Here is a 21161-nt window from a genome sequence, read left to right on the forward strand (position 1 = left end):
CATGAGTGCCTGCGGAGCAACTTCTATCCCTGCCTGAGCCCTCTGAGGAGTCTAAAGAGTAACTGAATCAGCAGCGACCGCTGTGTGTTTCACCTCCTCCAGGGGCCGAAGATACCGAGGTAAAACTTCTGTGCCAAAGACAGAGCGCGAGGTGAAGGGTGAGGTGTCCCAGGATATGTACGTATATAATTGGAGTGTGTGTGTGTGTGTGTGTGTGTGTGTGTGTGTGTGTGTGTGAGTCTTAATGTGTTTAGCTTTACAAATGTGCACAGGCACTAAAAACTATGGTCACTATAACAGATTTAGCACAGAGCCTTCATCCATCCACCCAGGGCAGTGTGAGGATCAGTCACGTCTTTAATGACTCGCTCTTAAGAACCAAAGTCGTCAAAGTTTACAGTCCTCAGCATTAGCTTTGGTTACAGGCTCACACACACACTCTCCAACACACACACTTCATTATTTGTTCTTGTGAGTGACTGAGAGCCTCCAAGGTGTCCTTGACTGCTGCTTGTAGTCTGTGCAGGCTGTGCAGGCAGCGGGGATCTCATCTCTAAAGCACCCACGAGTGTGTGAGTGTTTGCTACGCTCACAGCATTTTGGGAATTACTACTAAAAGCTAGAAGGCAAAGATCAATATCAATTTAATCTGTGTATTCAGTACGGAGACGCAAAAGGTCTGGGACGTGTTCAGCCTTTCAGAGCACCAAGATGACGAGAGGAGAGAAGGAAAGGGCTCGCTCGCTGAGCTCTGTCAGAAAGGAGAAATACATGTTGCAGATGTCTCATTCACAGGTTCCTTCATAAACACATCCAACAAGCATCTTCTCAAGTGGCTTTTCAAAGGTATTCAGCTGTCACGTTTAGTTACGTCAGATTTGTTTGGACTGTTTTCTTATGTTTTAATGAAATCACCACCCAGCAGTTAAAAAGCTGCTGCACCTGTTAATCCTGGAGTGGAGTCAGGAAGAGAGCGAGCACATTTAAGCACTTCAGCTTACGTGCATTCATCTTAATTATTCAGGGAGTGAATTTATTTTTGCATAAACAAATCGTCCAATCAAACAGAGCCTGTACCTCGTGCTGTTTCCAGCTGGAGCGTTTTCTGGTCAGATCTCAGACTGATGGAAAACCGTCCTCATCACTCACTTCGTTCCCGCCTGGTGGAACCTGTTCATAGCAGCTGGTGTGACACAGGTATTCTTCCTCCATGGCAGGATGGTTCAGTGCACCTACAGAGTCAGCTGCTTCAGGACTGAACTTAACACACACAGTGTGAATATTTATAATGTGTACAGGTGATAATTACACATAAACATGACATGTTATTTGTACCTGTGTGATGATGAGGTGTGGTCAGCTGCAGTGTGACACGTACATTTATACTAAAGCATGAGAGCATGTAACACGATCAACCTCATGTGTGACAGAGCTAGTGTTTGTGTAGAGGTAACAGTGATTGTCTTTTAACACATGAGACCAAAGTTACAAACGATCACAACAAGCTAACAGAGACACAGAGGCGGGCGGCTCGCTGTGACTCACAGCCGCTCACACGTGTGCACAAGAGGCGGTGCCATGGCAGAGCCTGGGTGGGTGGTCCCTCGGCGTCCCCACAGAGAAGCAGATGATGTGTTGCTCAACACTAATTGATAAAGGAATAAAAACACACCACAGCAAAACAAAGGCAACATTAGCAGCTAGCACAGACACATACAGAGTGTGTGACGATGATCTCAGCCGTGAAGCACCGCAACAAACATCGACCATGTGACCTCTCCTGCTGCGTATGAATGAGGGCACACTGAGGACGAGGCTGCGTTAGCCTCGCGTGCTCCTCAGGACTTTAGTTTTCTCTTCACCTTATGCTAAGCTATTCCATCCCCTCTGGTGAACAACAGCACAGAATGAACACGTGTTGGAGGTCACCCCCTGAACCACCGCAGGGAGCTCAGCCTCTCGTACATTTTAAACCGCCGACCTTCCTGAGCGTCCTCCTCAGAGTCAGAGGAGCCCTTCCTCGGGCTGATGAGACAGGATCCTCTGAAGGGCGGTGTTGTGTTGTTGAAAGGGGCAGCTCTGCATGATGTCGGCTTCATCAGGAGGAAGGAGCGATTAAAGTAAGTCGTCTGCAGTCTGCTCCTCCCGCTCCGCTGGAACAGGTGAAACCAGGACACTGTGGCACAAGGTGTAATGAGATGAATCTTCACAGGTGTAAGGAGAGATGCCCTTCATCGCCGCCTCCTCTTCCTCACCCTCTCACCTTCCTCTCTGTGTTTCCAGGAAGATGTTTTGCATTCAGAGGCGAGCGAGGAAACGACGAGCCACCCATCGAGATGATTAAAGTGTCTCATCTCAAGTGAGTTTGCTGCTTCACACACAAGCAATGAAACCAGAGACCAACATCACAGGTTGTAGTGCTGCTACCTGGCACGCACACACGCACGCACGCACGCACGCACGCAGGCACCCACACACGCAGGCACACACGATACAGTCACATACGCACAATTTACACCCACCTGCATCCCTTCCACGTCTCCCTTTGTCTCTTCCTTCTCTCTGAGCGTTCATATTTTCAGGCTCTCTTTGTGAGCTGTTGTAATAAACACACTTTAATCCTGCAGAAACAGAGAGAGAGATCTCATTAGTTAGTTTATTATTGTCCCCAAAAACATATTACATTTTATATTCAAGCATTCATCATGTCTGCATCTTTTAATGAGACTCAGGAAAATAAAGGAGCGCTGGTTTTTTCAGCAGCTGTCTCACGCTCGCTTTCTCTCAAGAATCTGTTTTCATGTGAAGGCTTTGGTCGGCCGAGCCTGTGATATATTTAGTAAATGTTTAGGTGGTAATGTGTTATAACAGAAAGTGACGCCTCTGATGATGCTGCCTACACGCTGCTGAACATAAAAGTGTTTGCATCTCTGGAGAGAAAGAGAGCTTTAAGTTTGAAAGGAACACAAACAGGGGTCAGCGCTCGTGAAGCTGAACAGCTGCAGACAGTAAGAATGATGAACATCCTGCACCTGTGTTCAAAGAGGTTTACAGAGGGATACACCTGTGAACGCCTCGCTCTGAACTGAAGGTAAAGGTGATCTTGGCCCTGCTGTTAAAACACTTGTGTCCTCTCCATCACTCACGTTTACACCCAAAGTGTGCAGAGCTTTCACTCCTGAGAGCCACACTTTCATGGAACCATTGCTGTCTCCGTTTCCACCACGGTCTCAAGACCTGCCAAGATTAGGAGGACAATCTGCCGGGACGTAGATGTGGGATGTAGAACGAGTTCCTCTAAGTGTTCCTGATCCTGAAACAAGGTCCTCTGTTTAAACTCAGCTGTGGACTCGTGTGTCTTCAGACTGTGATGGAAACACAGACGGCAGCGGGCTCAGGGCACTGAAAGTTCTTTAGGTAGAAATGCGTCTATATTCTGTTGAATGGACTGCTATAAACTAGATCGCCTCCTGCAGCTGACTGGTGAGCACTTAATGCTAACAGTGGCTAATGCTAGCACGCTTTAGGAGAAAGTGTAAAGTACATTATTGTGTGAATTTGCAGACTTTATGGCTCCTACAATAAAACCAGAAGAAAGCTTACAGAGGTAGTGGTCAGTGTGTGCCAGGAGACTGACTGTGTGTGTGTGTGTGTGTGTGTGTGTGTGTGTCTGCAGGCAGTACCTGGTGGTCGTGTTCAGAGACAAACCTCTGGAGCTGTGGGACATCAGGACGGGGACGCTGCTCCGAGAGATGGCCAAGAACTTCCCCACTGTGACCGCTCTGGTAAAGATGTGAAGCTCTGCTTACTGGTAGAAACTGTGACCTGTAAGGTGTGCTCATAAGATCCACAGCTGCATATGTGAGCATGTTCGCTGTAACCAAACTCAGATAGTTGCCTCTTCTCTTTCTCTACAGTCTCTCGTACTTTCTGACCCCTCCCTCTTGTGTTGATGTCGGCCATTTCAAAGATTACACTGAACATTTTCCCTCGGCTCAGCAAAGAGCCGAGGCTTCATTAGGCCGAGGAGCGCTCATAAAAGAAGAGTTATACTGGACCAACTTTACCGTGGGGCTGTAAAGCCTCCTCAGCGCGGATAAAAACCACACTTACCTTAATAATACATGCCACCCCCCCCCCAGGCCCATATTACTGTCTCATTTACATATTGATAACAACCTGGACTGAACCGGGCTGAAGCCACAGAGCTGCAGTCAGACAGGACGGCTCTCCTGTGGGCCCCAGTGTCACCTGTGCAAATTACCTGCATCTCTCTCTGTCTGCTTCCTGCTCAGTGTGCTGCTCGCTCAGCACATAGGGTGTGTCACTGCAACTCTGCGTGTGTGTGCGTGTGTGTGTGTGTGTGTGTGTGAGAACAGGAGTGGTCCCCGTCCCACAACCTGAAGAGTCTGAAGAAGAAGCAGATGGCAGCGAGGGAGGCGATTGCTCGGCAGACGGTGTCAGACGCTGAGCAGAGCAGCGTGGAGTCCTCGGTCATCAGGTGAGAGTCAGACAGCTTCACAGTTCAGGAGAGAAGGCCGGACGCAGGCGCAGCAGCTTTTTCACTCCAGCACGAGGCTGAGATCACATTTGTTTATGGGACACCTGAGTTTAAACAGCGTCATACAGGAGAGCAGCTGTTATCAGACGGCTCTACAACATCCAACAGACTCATTCACTGTTTGTCAGATTTACGTCTTTCGATGTTTCTCCTCAGACATCTGAATCGTCCTGACGTGATGCACAGGTGCATGAGCCTTCTGACCTCACCCACCTCTTAATATATTATAAACAGCGTCCGACACACGCACTGTTGGGTGGGGCTGTAACACAGCCAGCATTTACTTTAGTTATGAGGAGAAATGATTAAAGATGACCTGCTGTCAATCAAATGTAGTGTTTTCTAACGTTGAATTCATTGATTATCTGATTGTAAAAGTCGAAAATCCAGAAGTATAATGTTCTTCTTTTTAAATGAGTCCACAGCTCTCCACAGTCTTTCCGTCCTTGTCAGAGCGGAGCGACACACGGGGGGGAAACTCCCCGAGGTTGCAGCAGGACAGAAAATAATGAGTATCAGAGTATTTCAGCTGACTGTCCTCCTCAGCCTCCTGCAGGACGCAGAGAGCAAATCTGAGACGAGCCAGGCCATCTCTGCCAGGGAGCACTTTGTCTTCACGGACACGGACGGGCAGGTGTACCACATCACCGTGGAGGGCAACACGGTCAAAGATGGAGCTCGAATCCCCCCCGATGTGAGTCCACAGACTTTTTCATGTGTCATCCTCCTGAGCTGCAGCAGCTCGTCCACTGATCCTTCACACGTCTGATCCCTCCGTCTTCATTCAGCTCCAGTTTCTGTTCATCTTTTCTCCACACACAGATTCTGTTTGCTTTCTGTGCACATCGGGATGTCTGCTTCCAGCGCAGCACCCACAGTTCAGTCACTTCTTTGATTAGTCCCTTTCTTGCTCTATATTTACTCCAGTATTTATGTTTTTGCTCTTTTAAAGGTCACATCTTTTTCATGCTGTATGTGCAGCTATTTCTGAGCTTCAAAGGGTGTGAACGAAGATCGTGTTTAACATCGATTCATTCTGTTTCACTGATCAAACGTCTGCATCCTGTCAACGTGTGGAGCTAAAAGAAACACGAGCCTTTATTAGCCTGCGTCCTCATAGTTTCACTCTTTATCTGGGACACACCTGCGTTACTGCTGACGCTGCACCCCCACCCGTCTGTCAATCTCACGATCCATCGTACCCTCACTGTGAACAAGACACGAGATACTTCAGCTCCTTCTCTTCACCCGGAGGGAGCCGTCCACCGTGTCCTGGTGACCGAGCCCTTACGTCCTTACGTCAGAGTCAAATGTCACCTGTTTAAAGCTTGTTAAAAGAATGAGTCACGATATAGAGCACAAACGTCTGCTGTGTTGTTGATCACAGACGTCTTCTGTCGGTAAAAAAATCACAGCTTCAGACTTTGATCTGTTTTATTCATGATGCAGCATCGTCCTGCTCCGTGAAGGGAAGGGGAGCATCCACAGCTCATCCCTTTCTCATCTTTAGGTGGGATTGTTAGACTGTCTGTGTGTCCCTACCTGCATCTACACACACGCGCACACACACACACACACACACACACACACAGCAGGCGTACCTGGGGATTTTAAAGGCTTATCTTTGTGACGGCTGCAGATTCATTGCTGAAACATTTGCATCCCCCAAAGGTTTACCGGTCTGTTCAGGAGGACGGAGGATCTTTATCTCTCCGTCAGGAAACGCTCCTAAAAACTTGGTCTTGTTATTATGGGCAGCGTAAACACTGAAGCCGAGCCGACACACCAGCTCCCTGTCCTCACTTAAACCCAGTATTCTTCATTATTCCCCTGTTTACCTTCAGATTCAGTGGTTCAGAGCCAGAGAGGAGGAAGGTGTTACAGTGGAGGGAGAAGGTGATGTTTTAATGCTTTCTCTCTGACCGTGTGCTGCAGGGCAGCATGGGCAGCATCGCCTGCATCGCCTGGAAAGGTGACACTCTGGTGCTCGGGGACGTGGACGGCAACCTCAACTTCTGGGACCTCAAAGCTCGTCTGTCCAGGTATCAGCTCCACTCGAGCGTTTATTCAGCCCTCTAACCAGCCTGCGCCTGCAGTTTATTACATCCTTACTGCTGATGTTTCAGGGGGATCCCGACTCATCGCGGCTGGGTGAAGAAGATCCGCTTCGCTCCGGGGAAGGGAAACCAGAAGCTGCTGGTGATGTACACAGACGGAGCCGAGGTCTGGGACACCAAAGAGGTGAAGCTGCACACAACAACACTCGGTACAGACTGTAGCTACATGTTCTTACTGACGGTGATGTGTCCATTAAAATGGACTCGCAGAAGGAGCGATGCACTTTGAACCTGAGGAGGACACGTTGCATCAGGCTGCACGGTGAAGCAACGTCTTTGTGTAGGCACCGTCTCTCTCTGTCTGTCTCTGCTCCTCTCTGACCAAGGCCGGCTGTCACAGGCCTGCAGTGGTCACAGTGGGATCTTCTCTGATCTTCTCTGATCTTCTCTGATCTTCTCTGATCTTCTCTTATCTCAGCGTTTAGCGTGAGTGGATGAATGAGCTGATATAAAACAAGGTGAAACCAACAAACCTGTAATCTTGGCAGAAAGTGAGACGGACTGTTTTCATGGTCGGGCTTTGGCTCGTGAACAGACACACGTGGATCAGGATCAGTAAGCCGTGTGTGGCCGGTGCAGCTGCAGAAACGTGTCCAGGCTGAATGAACATGCAGATATGTGTCTGACTAAAAGCAGAAACTCACGAGCAGAAACTCGTGTTAAAGAAGCGCAGGAGTAACGTTTAAATCTGGCTACAACATCATTTATTTATTTATTACTATTATTTATTTCTTTTACTCAATAAAGTAAATAAAATTAACTTTGATGTTTCAGTGTTATAACAAAACCTGCACCTTCGTCGTACAGTATAAACTCCCAGCATGCATCACCCGAGTGCCCTGCATGCTCTGTGACCACTGAAGGACCACAGTATGATCACTGTGTGTTTAGCTGATGTGCTCTCTGTAGCTACCGCTGAGCTAATCATGTATCTGCTGCGTCTGAGCTGTGAGGGAGTCGTCTCAGTGTGAGCACACATACAGAAGCTGACATGTATAAGAGCGAGCAGAGCGCGATGGATGATCCTGTTTCCTGTAAGCGGCAGCATCCTCTCCTCTCCTTTAACTTTGTTTACTGCACTCGTTATCGTCCTCTCTCTGCACCGCCTTTATTTCAGCCCTCTAAAGAACCTTCAGGCTGCAGTGCTCCAGTTCATCATCTGATCTAATGTCACAGACTGGACCCTTTCTCTCTATCTATACTGCACCAGCAGTGTTAGAGGATGAGTGCGATCACAGGAGGATGATGGGGTGTATGCAGCAGCGTGGGTTGGAGGGAGGATGCACAGGGTCCCTCTGGAGCAGTATTGTCTGGGTGGAGGGATGTGTTGTCTTCAGGGGAGCCGAGATAAGACACAGTTTTTGTGAACGGATAGATGGAGCTGCAGAGAGTTTGGAAAAGAGAGGGAGGAGGAGGAGAGGAGGTGCTCTCCTTCTGCTGACAGTTGCAGGCTGCTCCTTTACAGCCCCATAAAGAAGCAGAGGGGGAGCGGACGGGGAGAACACCTTCTGAAGAGGCTGTTTGTCCTTCTCATCTGTGTTCTGCTGCTCAGCAGGCTCGTGTACAGACAGTCATCCTCTGAGCCCGTTCACACCTGCTGTAGACATGTGACCCCAAATGTGTCTCCAGTGACGGCTTGTGATTGAGCCCCTCTTCACTGCTCGATGAAAACACACATCAGCTGACCAGACGCTGTAAGACGACCTCCCTCTCTCCTCTCTCAGGTCCAAATGGTCAGCAGCATGCGGATCGGTCGCAACGTGAACTACCGCATCCTGGACATCGACTGGTGCACGTCAGACAAGGTGGTGTTGGCCTCTGACGACGGCTGCATCCGAGTGCTGGAGATGGCCATGAAGTCGGCCAGCTACCGCATGGACGAGCAAGACCTGACCGGTGAGTCACTTCCTGTCTCTCTCTCCTCTAATCGATGATGAGGCAAAGAAAGAGCCAGAAAACAATCTTTACAGGAAAACAGGTCAAACAGGTTGATCTCGAGATGTTTCTGTTTCAGACCCGGTGTGGTGTCCGTACCTGCTGGTTCCTCGGGCTGCGCTCACTCTGAAAGCCTTCCTGCTGCTGCAGCCGTGGTCAGGAACCTTCACCATGGACATCACTCAGGTGTAAGTCTGAGCTCTGAGTAACGTCACTGTGAATGTGTCATCAATCATCCCTCATGTGGTGTCAGGAGCGTAAGAAGAGCAAACACAGACAGTTTGCAGCTTCACCTGGCCTTCATGTCTCTGTCAGTGTGAGCTGCTAGAAAAAATGAGCCTTAATATAAAAGATATTCAGCACTAAAGGATCCAAGTGGTGACCTTGTTGAGATGTGTACACGCTGCTGTTCATGTCCTCGTCCTGAATGTGCTCAGAGGAATTAACATCAGTTTGTCAGCAGCTCGATGAGCGCTGTGTGAGCGCTCTCTGCTTCTGCCCCGAGCCGCTCAAATCTGGATCACAGCAGACCCAAGAGCTTCAACTGATCTGTAGTTTGTTACATCAGCTGTGAAATAGGATCTTTGTCTTCACAGCAAGGTAAGGAGAGCGGCACAGAGTCAGGTGATCAGCATCAGTGATTGTTGTTGTTTAAACAGGTTTGAGAACTGTGAACTCAAATAAGACGTGTCCCCTCTGCCGACCGCCCAGGTGAAACAACAACTAACCAGTTTGCATGTTGACCAGCTCACCTTTAAAGACATGAGCATGTGAGCTGACACAGACAGGTGTGATTGTGTAACTCTGAGCCCTCACTGAGACTCTCTCTGCCATGAAACACACACAGGTTTAATAACAGAGCTCACCTGCTGCTTCCTGACCTCAGCATAAAGACAGAATAGAGTTATCTCTTCCTGCCTGACAGCACAGAGGATTCAGCTCCTCATTGAACGTCAGGTCAGGTTTTATTTCAGGCAGACGTGAGCTTCAGTTTGATCGTCTGTTTCAGAGACTACACCGAGAAGGACGAGATAAAAGGGCTGATCCAGGAGCAGCTCAACTCCCTGTCAAAGTAAGCTATTACACCGTCTGATGCTCATGTTGCACTCTGGGGATTAAACTAGAATCTTTAATGTGACTGTCATGATGCAAACATGATGTCACTGCAGGTGTGTGTTTGTATATCTGCTGACGTCTCTCTGTGCCAGTCTGTGTTTGTGCAGTCGATCCGGCTCTGTCGCGTTCAGGCCGAAGGGTCAGAGTGCAAACTGATGAGAGGAGCCTCCTGTGACACTCACACCGGACCTGCTGTGTGTTGATGTGTGACTGTCTCTGTGTACTGATTGTGTGTCTCTGGTTGGCTCCTCAGTGACATGAAGAGTGTGTTACAGGACCCGGAGCTCAGCCTGCTGCAGCGCTGCCTGCTGGTCTCACGGTCAGTTCAAACTGTGTGTGTGTGTGTGTGTGTGTGTGTGTGTGTGTGTGTGTCTGCACAGACTGTTCTGTGTACTCGGTTATTTTATGAACAGACCGTGCATGTATGTCTAAAACTGTGTTTCCACCAAAGTGACTTTACCAGGGACTCTGCCTTTCCAGCTCAGGGTCAGAGGTCTAATGTGCAGGGACGTTATTTTAGCCCCCAAAAGGTACCTGCTGAGGGGGTGGTACTTTCTGAAAGTGTAGGTAACTGAAAGTCTGGATTTGTTACCGTAACATGCTTGAATATTTGCAACCCTCTGAGGCAGCGGTGTCCGATCTCATGTCATGTGTAAAGTAAAGTTATAACTGTGCAAATGTTTTATTGATTAAAAACATCGTTGCAGCCTCTGTAACTGTTCATATGTCAGCAGACAAATACGCCTGATCTTCGCAGGTCTTTAGATGGACTGCTGAAACATTTGAGTCCCTTTTAAAGAAACTAAAAGGTTCCCACTTCTTAAGAACCTTGATAAGCTTTACTTTGCAGTCCCACGCTGACGATTGGCCAGAAGAGGTTCCTGGGATAGCTTGTTCTTCCTTCTAAAGCCAGGACAGCAGGCTCACATGCAGCCGGCAGAAATACATCGTTTAAAGACGAGCTCCCACGGTCACCCCCCGTCTGCTGGTTAGACCCACGGCTCCTGCAGATACAGACTCATGAGTTCTAACTGTAGTTTTATACCAGTTATCAAACTAAAGATAATTCCTGCACAAAAAGTGTCAACAGAAAACATCAGCGCCCTGCTCATCCTCTGGTCTGAGTCCTGTCGTACCTCTCAACAGGTAAATCATGTGAGCACACCCAGGTACGAATAAGCTGAAGTAGAGAAGAGAAGCAGAGCAGCCTGAACAACACTTTGCTTGTTCCTCATTGGGTTCTCTGATATCTCAGCTTATAATTCAACCCGAGTCACTTCCTTTCCTTTACCAAAATAAAGGTTTTATCGCAAAAATAAAAGCACCACCTGAGAGCTGCTTTCATCCTCTCTGAGGCCTCCGCTCCGACTCTCTCATTTCCCTCAAGTATCTGACAAATCTGGAACAGCCTGAGCGGAAATGCAATCCCTCCTCCCTCCTCCCTCCTCCCTCCTCCCTCCTCCTATACATCCTGTTATTAAAGCCTAGTTTACCTGGAAAGTACCAAGGGCGTTTTTCATGCAGCTGATACTCACACAAAGCTCATGGTTATGATTCTGTTAACATCCATCCAAGTCTTTATGCCGTTGATAATGTGGCGAGGTAACCAAGCAACAGCTCTGTGCATGTGCAGAGATGCTAAAGGAAGCAAAGGGAGGTAAAGCACTAAATAAAGCTGCTGAGGAGGAGTGGGCTGAAGATACAGTAACTCTGCAGGATCAGATTCAGCACGTTCCTCTCTGTGTTTGACCTCAGGCTGTTCGGGGACGAGTCAGACCTTCACTTCTGGACGGTGGCCTCTCACTACCTGCAGGCGTTCGCTCAGGCTCGTCAGCTGAGCGTGTCGGCTGCGGAGGGTCAGACTGAAGGAGCCCCGCCGACACCTCAGAACCACCTGGACATCTGCCACGACGTCCTGTGTGAGAGCTCCTACTTCCAGGTCAGTGACACCACAGAAGAAGAGACAACAAAACAAACACTTGATCCCAGCAGTCAATGTTTAAACATTCTGAAGTCCTCCAGACACAGTGACTGTCCTCAGGTCAGAGCCTGCTCACACACAGCCCGTCTCTGTCCTCGGGTCAGAGCCCGTCTCTGTCCTCGGGTCAGAGCCTGCTCACACACAGCCCGTCTCTGTCCTCGGGTCAGAGCCCGTCTCTGTCCTCGGGTCAGAGCCTGCTCACACACAGCCCGTCTCTGTCCTCGGGTCAGAGCCCGTCTCTGTCCTCAGGTCAGAGCCTGCTCACACACCGCCCGTCTCTGTCCTCGGGTCAGAGCCCGTCTCTGTCCTCGGGTCAGAGCCTGCTCACACACCGCCCGTCTCTGTGTCAACAACATCACCCAGACACACAGGACATTCAAATATTAATGACGTGCTGCGTGTCCTCTGTGTCTCGCTCAGCTCGGGGCCAGTTTCACAGAGTCTCAGGCTGCGGCCTCGATGGAGCAGACACTCTGCCCTCAGACAGACGTCTGACTGTATTTGTTGCTCTTAGCTCTCTGCTGTTTGGATCTTAAATCATTTGAATTCTGGGTGATGCAAAACTTGCAAAACACGGCAGCTGTGTCAGACGCTGCTGCTGCAGTTTTAACAGCCAGAAATACCAGCATGTCCCTCCTGCCTGCTGATTTTACACTTTGAAATGACCTCGCTCCTCACTGTATAAAGATCTGTGGACTCCTGTGTGCGTGGGCGTTCATGCAGTGGACGCAGCTCTGCAGGTCGTTCTGACTTGTGTCCAAAGCTGATTTATGTTTTTTATGTTTATTATTATTTATGTAACAGGTAGCTAGCGGGCTAACTAGCTATCATAACTTAGGTCTCGTAACATAACGTGTTTTATGAAGACTCACGGCCCGTGTTGTTTTTCTGACATGTGTAACGCAGCTCTTCCATTGAGTTGAAACCAAAGACGTTTACATTTAAAGTGTATTCGTCTGCCGCTTAAAGTCCGCCATCTTGTTTGAATTGGCATGCAATGAATCTTGGGATACGTTGGGCCGTGAAGGATGCACCTGATGGATCCGTGGTGTCCCGGGAATGCACACACTCAAAGGTTTATCCGTCTCTTCTTTCACTGCTCAGATCAATGTGTCTCACTGATCCCACACCTGAAGCAGCGCACAGGTCCTCACAAACAATCCCCTCATTCTCCTCTTCTATAACTTCACTTATCGACCCAGTTTGTTCTGAGACTGTGAAAAGTTTGTGCAGCAGAAGCTCATTGATTGGTCGTCCTCTGCTGTGTCCGCTCGCATCAGTCTGCTGGTCTGCAGGCAGACGCACGGACCATCCAACAGACCTCCACCTTCATGCTGCTGTAGTGAAGCAGTGATTCTTCTGCTGCTCTGCAGTCAGGATGTAGCGCTCATCGTTTCTGTGTCCAGCCTGCAGAAAACCGTCGTCTGGACCTTTTTTACAGGAGCAGTTTTGGGGAAAGTAATTAAAAAGTTGGCTGACTGTGCGAGTGGAGACAGATCCTCTGTTTTTATAGGTTACTTTTTTGTCCTCGCATCAATAAACAGGAGGAAGCTCTGGAGAGGAAGGAACAGGTACCTTTTTTAAACCATTAGCCTGTCATGAAACTCTCTGGTTGCTTTCAGAAGCAGCAGAACGTTAATGGACGACCTGATCTGTCCCATTTTAATGGAAAAGTCCCAAATAACCCTGTTATTCTCTGTTTTAATGGATTCTGCTCGCTGCTGTTTCTGAGGAAGTTTTCCTCCCTGTTAATGAGAGGCCACGCAGTGATCACAGAGTGCAGACTTTAAAGAGACGCACACAGTCTGCTGCTGCATTCGGCTCCTGTCGTCTTTAAGCAGCTTCACAAACACCAGCAGCCTCACTGTAATCACTGATATCCAACACTGCAACACACAGCTCACTGTTAGCACACTCATTTAGCTCCTCTGGAAGATTTATGCCCGCGGCTGTGACTCACACACATTCATCATAATAAAGAGCAAAAAAGTCCAGCACACACACACACACACACACACACACACGCTGCAGCTCATCCTGTGCTCTGCTGTGATCCTCATCGTGTCGTCTTCTCCCTCGTGTGCTCGTATGAAACTGATGAGCTCTCTGTCTCTGAATCATCTCTGTCCCTTTTCATGTTTCAGGCTGTGATTGGCTCAATCAAAGAATCTGATCTCCGATCAGGGAGCCACTGATGAAATCACAGTAATGAGCAGAAATCGATCAATAATGAAGGCGGGGTGTGTGAGGCTCCAGAAACTCTGTCCAAGCTGCTGAATATTTTAAAGACCTGATAATGACTCTCTCTCTCTCTCTGCTGACTCTGTGTCTTTATCATCGTCCTCTTCCTCTCGTGCGATTATAATCCGTGTGTGTGACCTCTGACCTGCCCGTCTCCTCCCCTCAGACCTCGCTCTGATCAAACTGATCAAATGTGTGAACATAAAGAAGCTCACGTGTGTCTCCTCCTCTTCTGCTCCTCAGAAGTTCCAACTGGATCGGGTTCACCTGCAGGAGGTGAAGCGCTCCAGTTATGAACACACGAAGAAATGTGCTGACCAGCTCCTCCTGCTGGGTCAGGTCAGTATTACACTACAATTACACACTGACGCCTGCAGGACAGCACGGTAACATGCTGCATCCCTATCACACGGCATCTCTCCAGCATGTTTCTGATTGGATAAACAAGACACACACACACACACACACACACACACACACGCTCACAACTTCACACACACACACACACACGCTCACAACTTCACACACACACACACACACACACACACACACGCTCACAACTTCACACACACACACACACACACACACACACACACACACGCTCACAACTTCACACACGCAGACACACACACACACACACACAAACACACACACACACACACGCTCACAACTTCACACACACACACACACACACACACACACACACACGCTCACAACTTCACACACACACACACACACACACACACACACGCTCACAACTTCACACACACACACACACACACACACACGCTCACAACTTCACACACGCAGACACACACACACACACACACACACACACACACGCTCACAACTTCACACACACACACAAACGCTCACAACTTCACACACGCAGACACACACACACACACACACACACACACACACGCTCACAACTTCACACACACACACACACACACACACACGCTCACAACTTCACACACGCAGACACACACACACACACACACACACGCTCACAACTTCACACACACACACACACACACACACACACACACACACACACACACACACTCCTCCCTCCCCTCCTCCCTCCTCTCCTCCCTCCTCCCCTCCTCCCTTCCTCCCTCTCTCCCCTCTCTCTCCTCCCTCCCCTCCTCCCTCCTCCCTCCTCTCTCCCCTCCCTCTCCTCCCTCCTCTCCTCCCTCCTCCTCTCCTCCCCCTCACATTAACCCCTCCCTCTCCTCGGCTGTTCAGCATGCATGTCCTCATGACTGTAAACGGCTGGTGTTCACGCTGTGGAGCCTAATGAAGCAGGATGGAGGATAAGTGCTGCCCTGTGTCTCAGTCTGCGGGGGCTGTAGTCACCTCTCTCCCCTCTCAATGTCACCGCTCTCTTTATAATCAGAGCTGCAATCAGCGGCTGTGTGTGAGGAACAGCCGTCCAATGAGAATCCAGGCTGAGGCCGGTCTGAGCTGACCCCAGCCTTCATCTCCTGCAGATGAAATCAGGATAACAAACATCTTTTCCCCTCGTTACTCCGTCCTGTTGGCCTCTCTCCGCCTGACCTGCTGCCGGTCCGCTCCCTCAGTCATTACAGTCGTTATGTTCGCTGTCTCTGTTGCTCTCAGACGGACCGCGCCGTGCAGTTACTTCTGGAGACGAGCGCAGACAACCCAAGCTACTACTGTGACTCTCTGAAGGCCTGCCTGGTGACCACCATCACCTCCTCGGGACCCTCACAGTCCACCATCAAACTGGTGGCCACCAACATGATCGCCAACGGCAAGCTGGCAGGTAGAGTTAGTGTGTGTGAAGGCAGATATGAACTGCACTGAGCTCACTGTGTGCAGCTGCTGTCAAATATGTCTGAATGATTCATGTGTTCATCCGGCCTCTTGAAGGAGGATCTCTTTGCTGCCCGATGAGGTCTGTGTATTTGTTAACCAGTTAAAGTATGTTCGGGAGAACTCTTCACACCCTGAACTAGAACATGTTCTGATATATTAAAAATGTATTTGTGCTCTTTAGAATCGTTTTGTTTCAACATCAAAGACTTTAGTTTTCTGTAGAGACCAGAAACAGGTCTAACAAGTTACCTGAGGACTCGTCACACACGCAGCAGGTGCACTCGTGGGTCCGCCCTGAGCAGCACTTGGTACCTGGCTGTTAGCCTGCACCACGTTGTGCATGTTGTGACTGAACAGGAAGTGAAAACAGAAGAGCTGAGCTGTGACGTCTCTCGCTCGGCTCACAGAATAACACACATTTCAAACAGTTCTGTTAGGCTGCGTGTATGCACAGGTTCATGCAGGCTGGGCAACATCAGGAACAAGAGAGTCAGGGCAGCTAATGTGTATCTGTATGTCAACAGTACATCTTTAGATGATGCACATGATGAGACCTGTCTTCGTCTCTCGGCCTCTCCGGCCCACGACTTTCAGCTCACTGCAAACAGAAGCTGACAAACTAAGAGTGGAAAGCTCTGCAGAAGTCCTCCCTCTGGTGTCAGAGGTGTTGTGAAGTGATGGTCCGTCTTTTCTCCATGTGTTAAAGTCTCCCTGTGTCTGTCCGTCAGAGGGAGTCCAGCTGCTGTGTTTGATTGACAAGGCGGCCGACGCCTGTCGTTACCTGCAGACCTACGGGGAGTGGAACCGCGCCGCCTGGCTGGCTAAGGTAACTCAGCATGACGTCGTCCATCAACAGGAAACATCAGACAGTTAGTGAGTGTGGGGGGGGCTCAGTGTTACCGAAACATTTAATTCAATACATTTATAACACGCAGTGATTGTCTTAACCCCGCCCTTCTTATTGTTTTAAGACTTGTTTAAAAAGTACTTAGCTTTAGCATTAGCATAGCAGGAGTGTGTACATGTCTGCCTAACATGATGAGTGTGTCTACAGGCTGTTACACACCAGAATACTTCACAACCCGATCATATCAGGGTCCTGGTGCACATGTAAACACACTTTGTGTCCAGCAGGTATATTTCAGAGTCCTGCATGTGGTGTGTGTTTCAGGTGCGTCTGAGTCCAGCAGAGAGCTCAGACGTGCTGAAGCGCTGGGCGGAGCACCTGTGCTCCCCGCAGGTCAACCAGAAGTCCAAAGCCATCCTGGTGCTGCTCTGCCTCGGCTGCTTCTACAAGGTGGGAGAGATGCTGCACAGGTGAGAACAAGCACATGTTATGGACACAATAAATAATGTGCCAGAGTTTGTCTGTACAGGATAGTAAGTAATTAATGGTAAAATGAGGGACGCAAACCTTGTGATTCACTCTGTTATTGGTGGAGACAGAGAGTTACAAAGCGCTGCACGAAGGGAAGTGAAACACACGAGTCATAAAAGTTTTAACAGGCGCAGGGTCGGCAAAACGCAGGACGAGAAATCATTCAAATTAAAATTACAAACGTTCTCCAGTCTCATATTTGTTGAGGTGAGTTTGTGACTGTTTGACCTGTTTGACCTGTTTGACCTTCCTCTCCTTCGCTCCTCTGTTCTTCTCTGCCGATGTTTCCCCTCATGTATCAGCCTCCTCTTCCTCCTCTCAGCAGATCGGATCTCTGACAGGGTTAATGTTCTCTGTGGGATCAGACATGGAGGCAGAGATGCTGCTGCTTTCTGACAGTGTCTCTCCTCCCTCCTCTCTCTCTTTTTATCTCCCTGCAGTATGAGGTACTTTGATCGCGCGGCTCTCTTCATCGAGGCCTGTCTGAAGTTCGGGGTGATGGAGGCCAACGACTCGTCTAATATCCTTTAAAAAATCCATTACTGCTCTCTGAGGAGCGTTTGAACCAGAGTTAGCTCCGCTGCTAACTCTACAGCAGACAGGTTTCTCTCAATGAAGGTTCATTCACATGTTCCTACCAGTTGATCACAGGTGTGAGCAGTGTGATAAAAGCAGATTTCGGGGTGTGTATGTGTGCATGTGTCCACTGAGATGTTCTGAGTTCTCCTTGACCTGCGATTGCACATAAACTGATCGAGGCGGCGTTTCTGGACTACGCTCGGCTGCTGCGCTCTCTGGGCCTGAGGGAGGGCGCCGCTCTGTGGGCGTCACGGGCCGGGAGCGCCGGCGAGACGCTGATGGAGGAGCTGTTCCAGGGAGAGGGAGGAGTCACAGAGACCATCCTCGACAAACAGGAAGTGGAGCTGGGCGAGGAGAGCAACGAGTGAGCCGGAGAGGACGCTTATGTAAATGAAGGGTCGACAGATTAACGTAACACCGTCTCCCATCCTGAGAGGAGAGACGAGGAGCTTCCTCTGCTCTCAGGCCGTCACTGGAGTCATCGTGTGTCTGTGACTGTGCTGATATGTCTTAGTGTTTGGTAGGACCAGTGTGTGTGTGTGTGTGTGTGTGTGTGTGCATGTAACAGCCCCAAAACAAACACACTTGTGTTCTGGTGAAGTTAGACATGGTGTTGTTATTGGTTCATGTTTCTGTTAGTGGTTGTTCATTGTGTTCTGTGCCTGTTAATGACTTTAAATACTGATGACGCTCTACACGATTGATTTGCCTTCTCTGCACATTTAATTGATCCTGAAACGATCGCTCCTTCTTTACTTTGAAAATGCTCTGCGGTGATCCAAGGCCACATTCCTGCTCGCTGACTGACGTCATAACTGTTGCTCTCCTGATTTCACCAAAAACACCAAATTATGTTGATGAGATCCGTCGCTGCTCCGCCCTCTGTCTGACGGAGACACGGTAACAGACGGGACCTGTAGTGCACAGCAGGTGGCGCTGTCTCAGGCACTGTCAGAGGCAGCTCAAACTGTGGAGGCCACCCTGCACCTACACTCAGTGTGTTATGTAAGCGTAACCCTGGATGTGTGCACCTCAGTGATTCACTTTAATCAGCCTGTGTAGTTCAGAGGTCAGAGGTCAGAGTTCAGCCGTTTTCTTTATCCATGAAAGTGAAGTTTGAATTTTCTACGTTTTAAAAGAGGACACAATTCTGTCTGTGTTTATCGATGTTGCTTTCAGAGCGTCGTTTAATCCGACCTCTGACCTCTGAGGTATCATTTAGACTCACACTGAAACCTGCTGCTCGACACACACACAGCCTGACACACACACACACACACACACACACAGCCTGACACACACACACACACAGCCTGACACACAAACACACACAGCCTGACACACACACACACAGCCTGACACACACACACACACACTCAGCCTGACACACATACACGCGCGCGCACACACACACACAGCCTGACACACACACACACACACACACAGCCTGACACACACACACACACACGCGCGCGCGCGCACACACACACACACACACACACACACACACACACACACACACACACGCGCGCACATACACACAGCCTGACACACACACACACACACACGCGCGTGCGCACACACACACACAGCCTGACACACAGACACACACACACACACACACACACACACACACACACACACACACACACACACACACACACACACACACGCGCGCACACATACACACAGCCTGACACACACACACACACACACACACACACACACACAGCTCTGCCTCAGCCTCACGCTCACATCAGGAGGCTCACCTGTTTGATGGAGCCTTCAGTGATGGTGTGTTAGTGGCTGTTCACAGGTCAGTGTCAGTGTGTCCGTGCTGCTCGTCTGGTGTTACCGTGACCCCGGCAGTGTCAGCATGGGGTCACAGGCCCATGTTCGGGGACTGATGCTCCTGCAGACCGGTCACACCTCCCAGCAGCTGATCAGCTGTCGTGCTGCTGTGACTCCTCCTCCATCCCGTCTGCAGCATCGACATCTTCATGACCTTTAGGCGCCTGTCTGCTCCGCTCTGTGCTCCCTCTGTCACTGTTCTCTGTTCATGTTTACACCGTGGTGATGATGATGCTTTAAGCTCTATAAATATTACAAGGAAAAAATATATATGTATATATGGATGGCAATAAAATCAATATGAAGTGTTACCTGTGCTGTGTTCTGTGTGGAGATGTGGACACTAGAGGGCGCTGCTGCCCTGCAGAGGAGGCTCTTTGTTATATGAAGCGCTCTTTTCTTTTGCCTCCTTTCATTTAAACTCAGGTAGATTGAATCTGAATGTTGGTTCATTTATCAAACTGTCTGAAGGTGAATGAGTTCCTGCTTCCGCTTTTAATGACTTCTTTTCTGCTCAGGAGGTCCAACAGCTGGCTGCAGCTCTGCGCCCGGGCCCCACCGTTTCTCACCCTTTTCTTGTCCTCACATTCGTCCTGTTTCTGCTCTCTGTCCTGCAGAAAGAGAGGGCCACACAAACGACCTGATTGTGCTCCTTTAATGGTTTAATGAATAACTGCCGGGCAGCAGGTCCAGCCGTTACAGCCAGCTCATCAGCATGCAGAGCCGCACCGTTCTGTCTAACTGCTTTCCCTTCAGGCTACCACCCAGCCGGCCAAATGGCTCTGCTAACAACACTTCCCATTTCCACCTTAAATGCACTTCATCCCTCTTTTTTCTGTCTGTCGCTGCTTTTCTCCCACTTTAAGAAAACAGCGCACATCCTGCCAGCTCCTGTTCCTGCTGCTCCTCGCACTAGTTCTGTTTCCATGTGCTACTCCGCCTCCTGCTCTCTGTACGTTCACACCTGTTACAGCTGTGTGAGACTGGAACACACAACCATTAGATCTGACGCTGATCACTAATAGGACATAAAGATGTTTAGACAGAAATCGGTCATGTGACTGATCGAGGAGATCAAATGATTCAGATGAGTCATAGAGGCTTATCTCTCTGCCATGCTGTCTTACTCACCTGTAGATCCAACAGGCAGAAACACCTCTGCAGCGTCTGTGAGGAACATCAGGTCAGCCAGTTCCCATGAGCTCGCTCTCTGCTGACAGACATCTTTATCCAGCTCGGGCAGGTTCATACCTGCTGCCCCGCTTCCTGAGACCTGTGTGACTCTGACGTCACCGTCATCTGTTCTTCACTCGGGGTCACAGCTCAGTTCATCCCTGCGTTTCTCTGTAATTCTCCTCCTGCCTTTGTTTAACACCCGGCACACTGTCACCGCTCTGTGCCGCTCTGTGCAGCTCTGTGCAGCTCGCTCCGCAGGGCGACGAGTCTTTGCTGCGTTTAGAGATAATTGTTAGTTTAGGTGTTGGCTGTGTTTTCTCTCTTGTCGTTTGACCTGTTTAAAATGAGGAAGCATCATATTTACACGTTTACCTGCATCCT

At 49.4% G+C, this 21161-nt stretch overlaps 1 protein-coding gene across 1 annotated transcript in view; it reads left to right on the forward strand.

The window, feature by feature from the left end:
* Positions 1-19915, forward strand: part of wdr11 (WD repeat domain 11) — a 55235-nt gene extending 35320 nt beyond the window's left edge. The window contains exons 13-29 of the mRNA XM_069683904.1: positions 2284-2359; positions 3677-3785; positions 4380-4501; positions 5108-5255; positions 6497-6603; positions 6688-6802; positions 8403-8574; positions 8693-8801; positions 9623-9685; positions 9983-10048; positions 11485-11668; positions 14195-14290; positions 15578-15743; positions 16525-16622; positions 16968-17113; positions 17615-17694; positions 17919-19915. Coding sequence (XP_069540005.1) covers positions 2284-2359; positions 3677-3785; positions 4380-4501; positions 5108-5255; positions 6497-6603; positions 6688-6802; positions 8403-8574; positions 8693-8801; positions 9623-9685; positions 9983-10048; positions 11485-11668; positions 14195-14290; positions 15578-15743; positions 16525-16622; positions 16968-17113; positions 17615-17694; positions 17919-18121 — 2060 coding nt within the window. The 3' untranslated portion in view covers positions 18122-19915. The remainder of the gene's footprint in view (positions 1-2283; positions 2360-3676; positions 3786-4379; positions 4502-5107; positions 5256-6496; positions 6604-6687; positions 6803-8402; positions 8575-8692; positions 8802-9622; positions 9686-9982; positions 10049-11484; positions 11669-14194; positions 14291-15577; positions 15744-16524; positions 16623-16967; positions 17114-17614; positions 17695-17918) is intronic.
* The last annotated feature ends 1246 nt before the right edge of the window (positions 19916-21161 follow it).

The sequence above is a fragment of the Semicossyphus pulcher genome, unplaced genomic scaffold (genome assembly GCF_022749685.1).
Source record: "Semicossyphus pulcher isolate SPU_LCO1_2020_fin unplaced genomic scaffold, fSemPul1.0.p SCAF_61, whole genome shotgun sequence".
Lineage (NCBI taxonomy): Eukaryota > Metazoa > Chordata > Actinopteri > Labriformes > Labridae > Semicossyphus > Semicossyphus pulcher.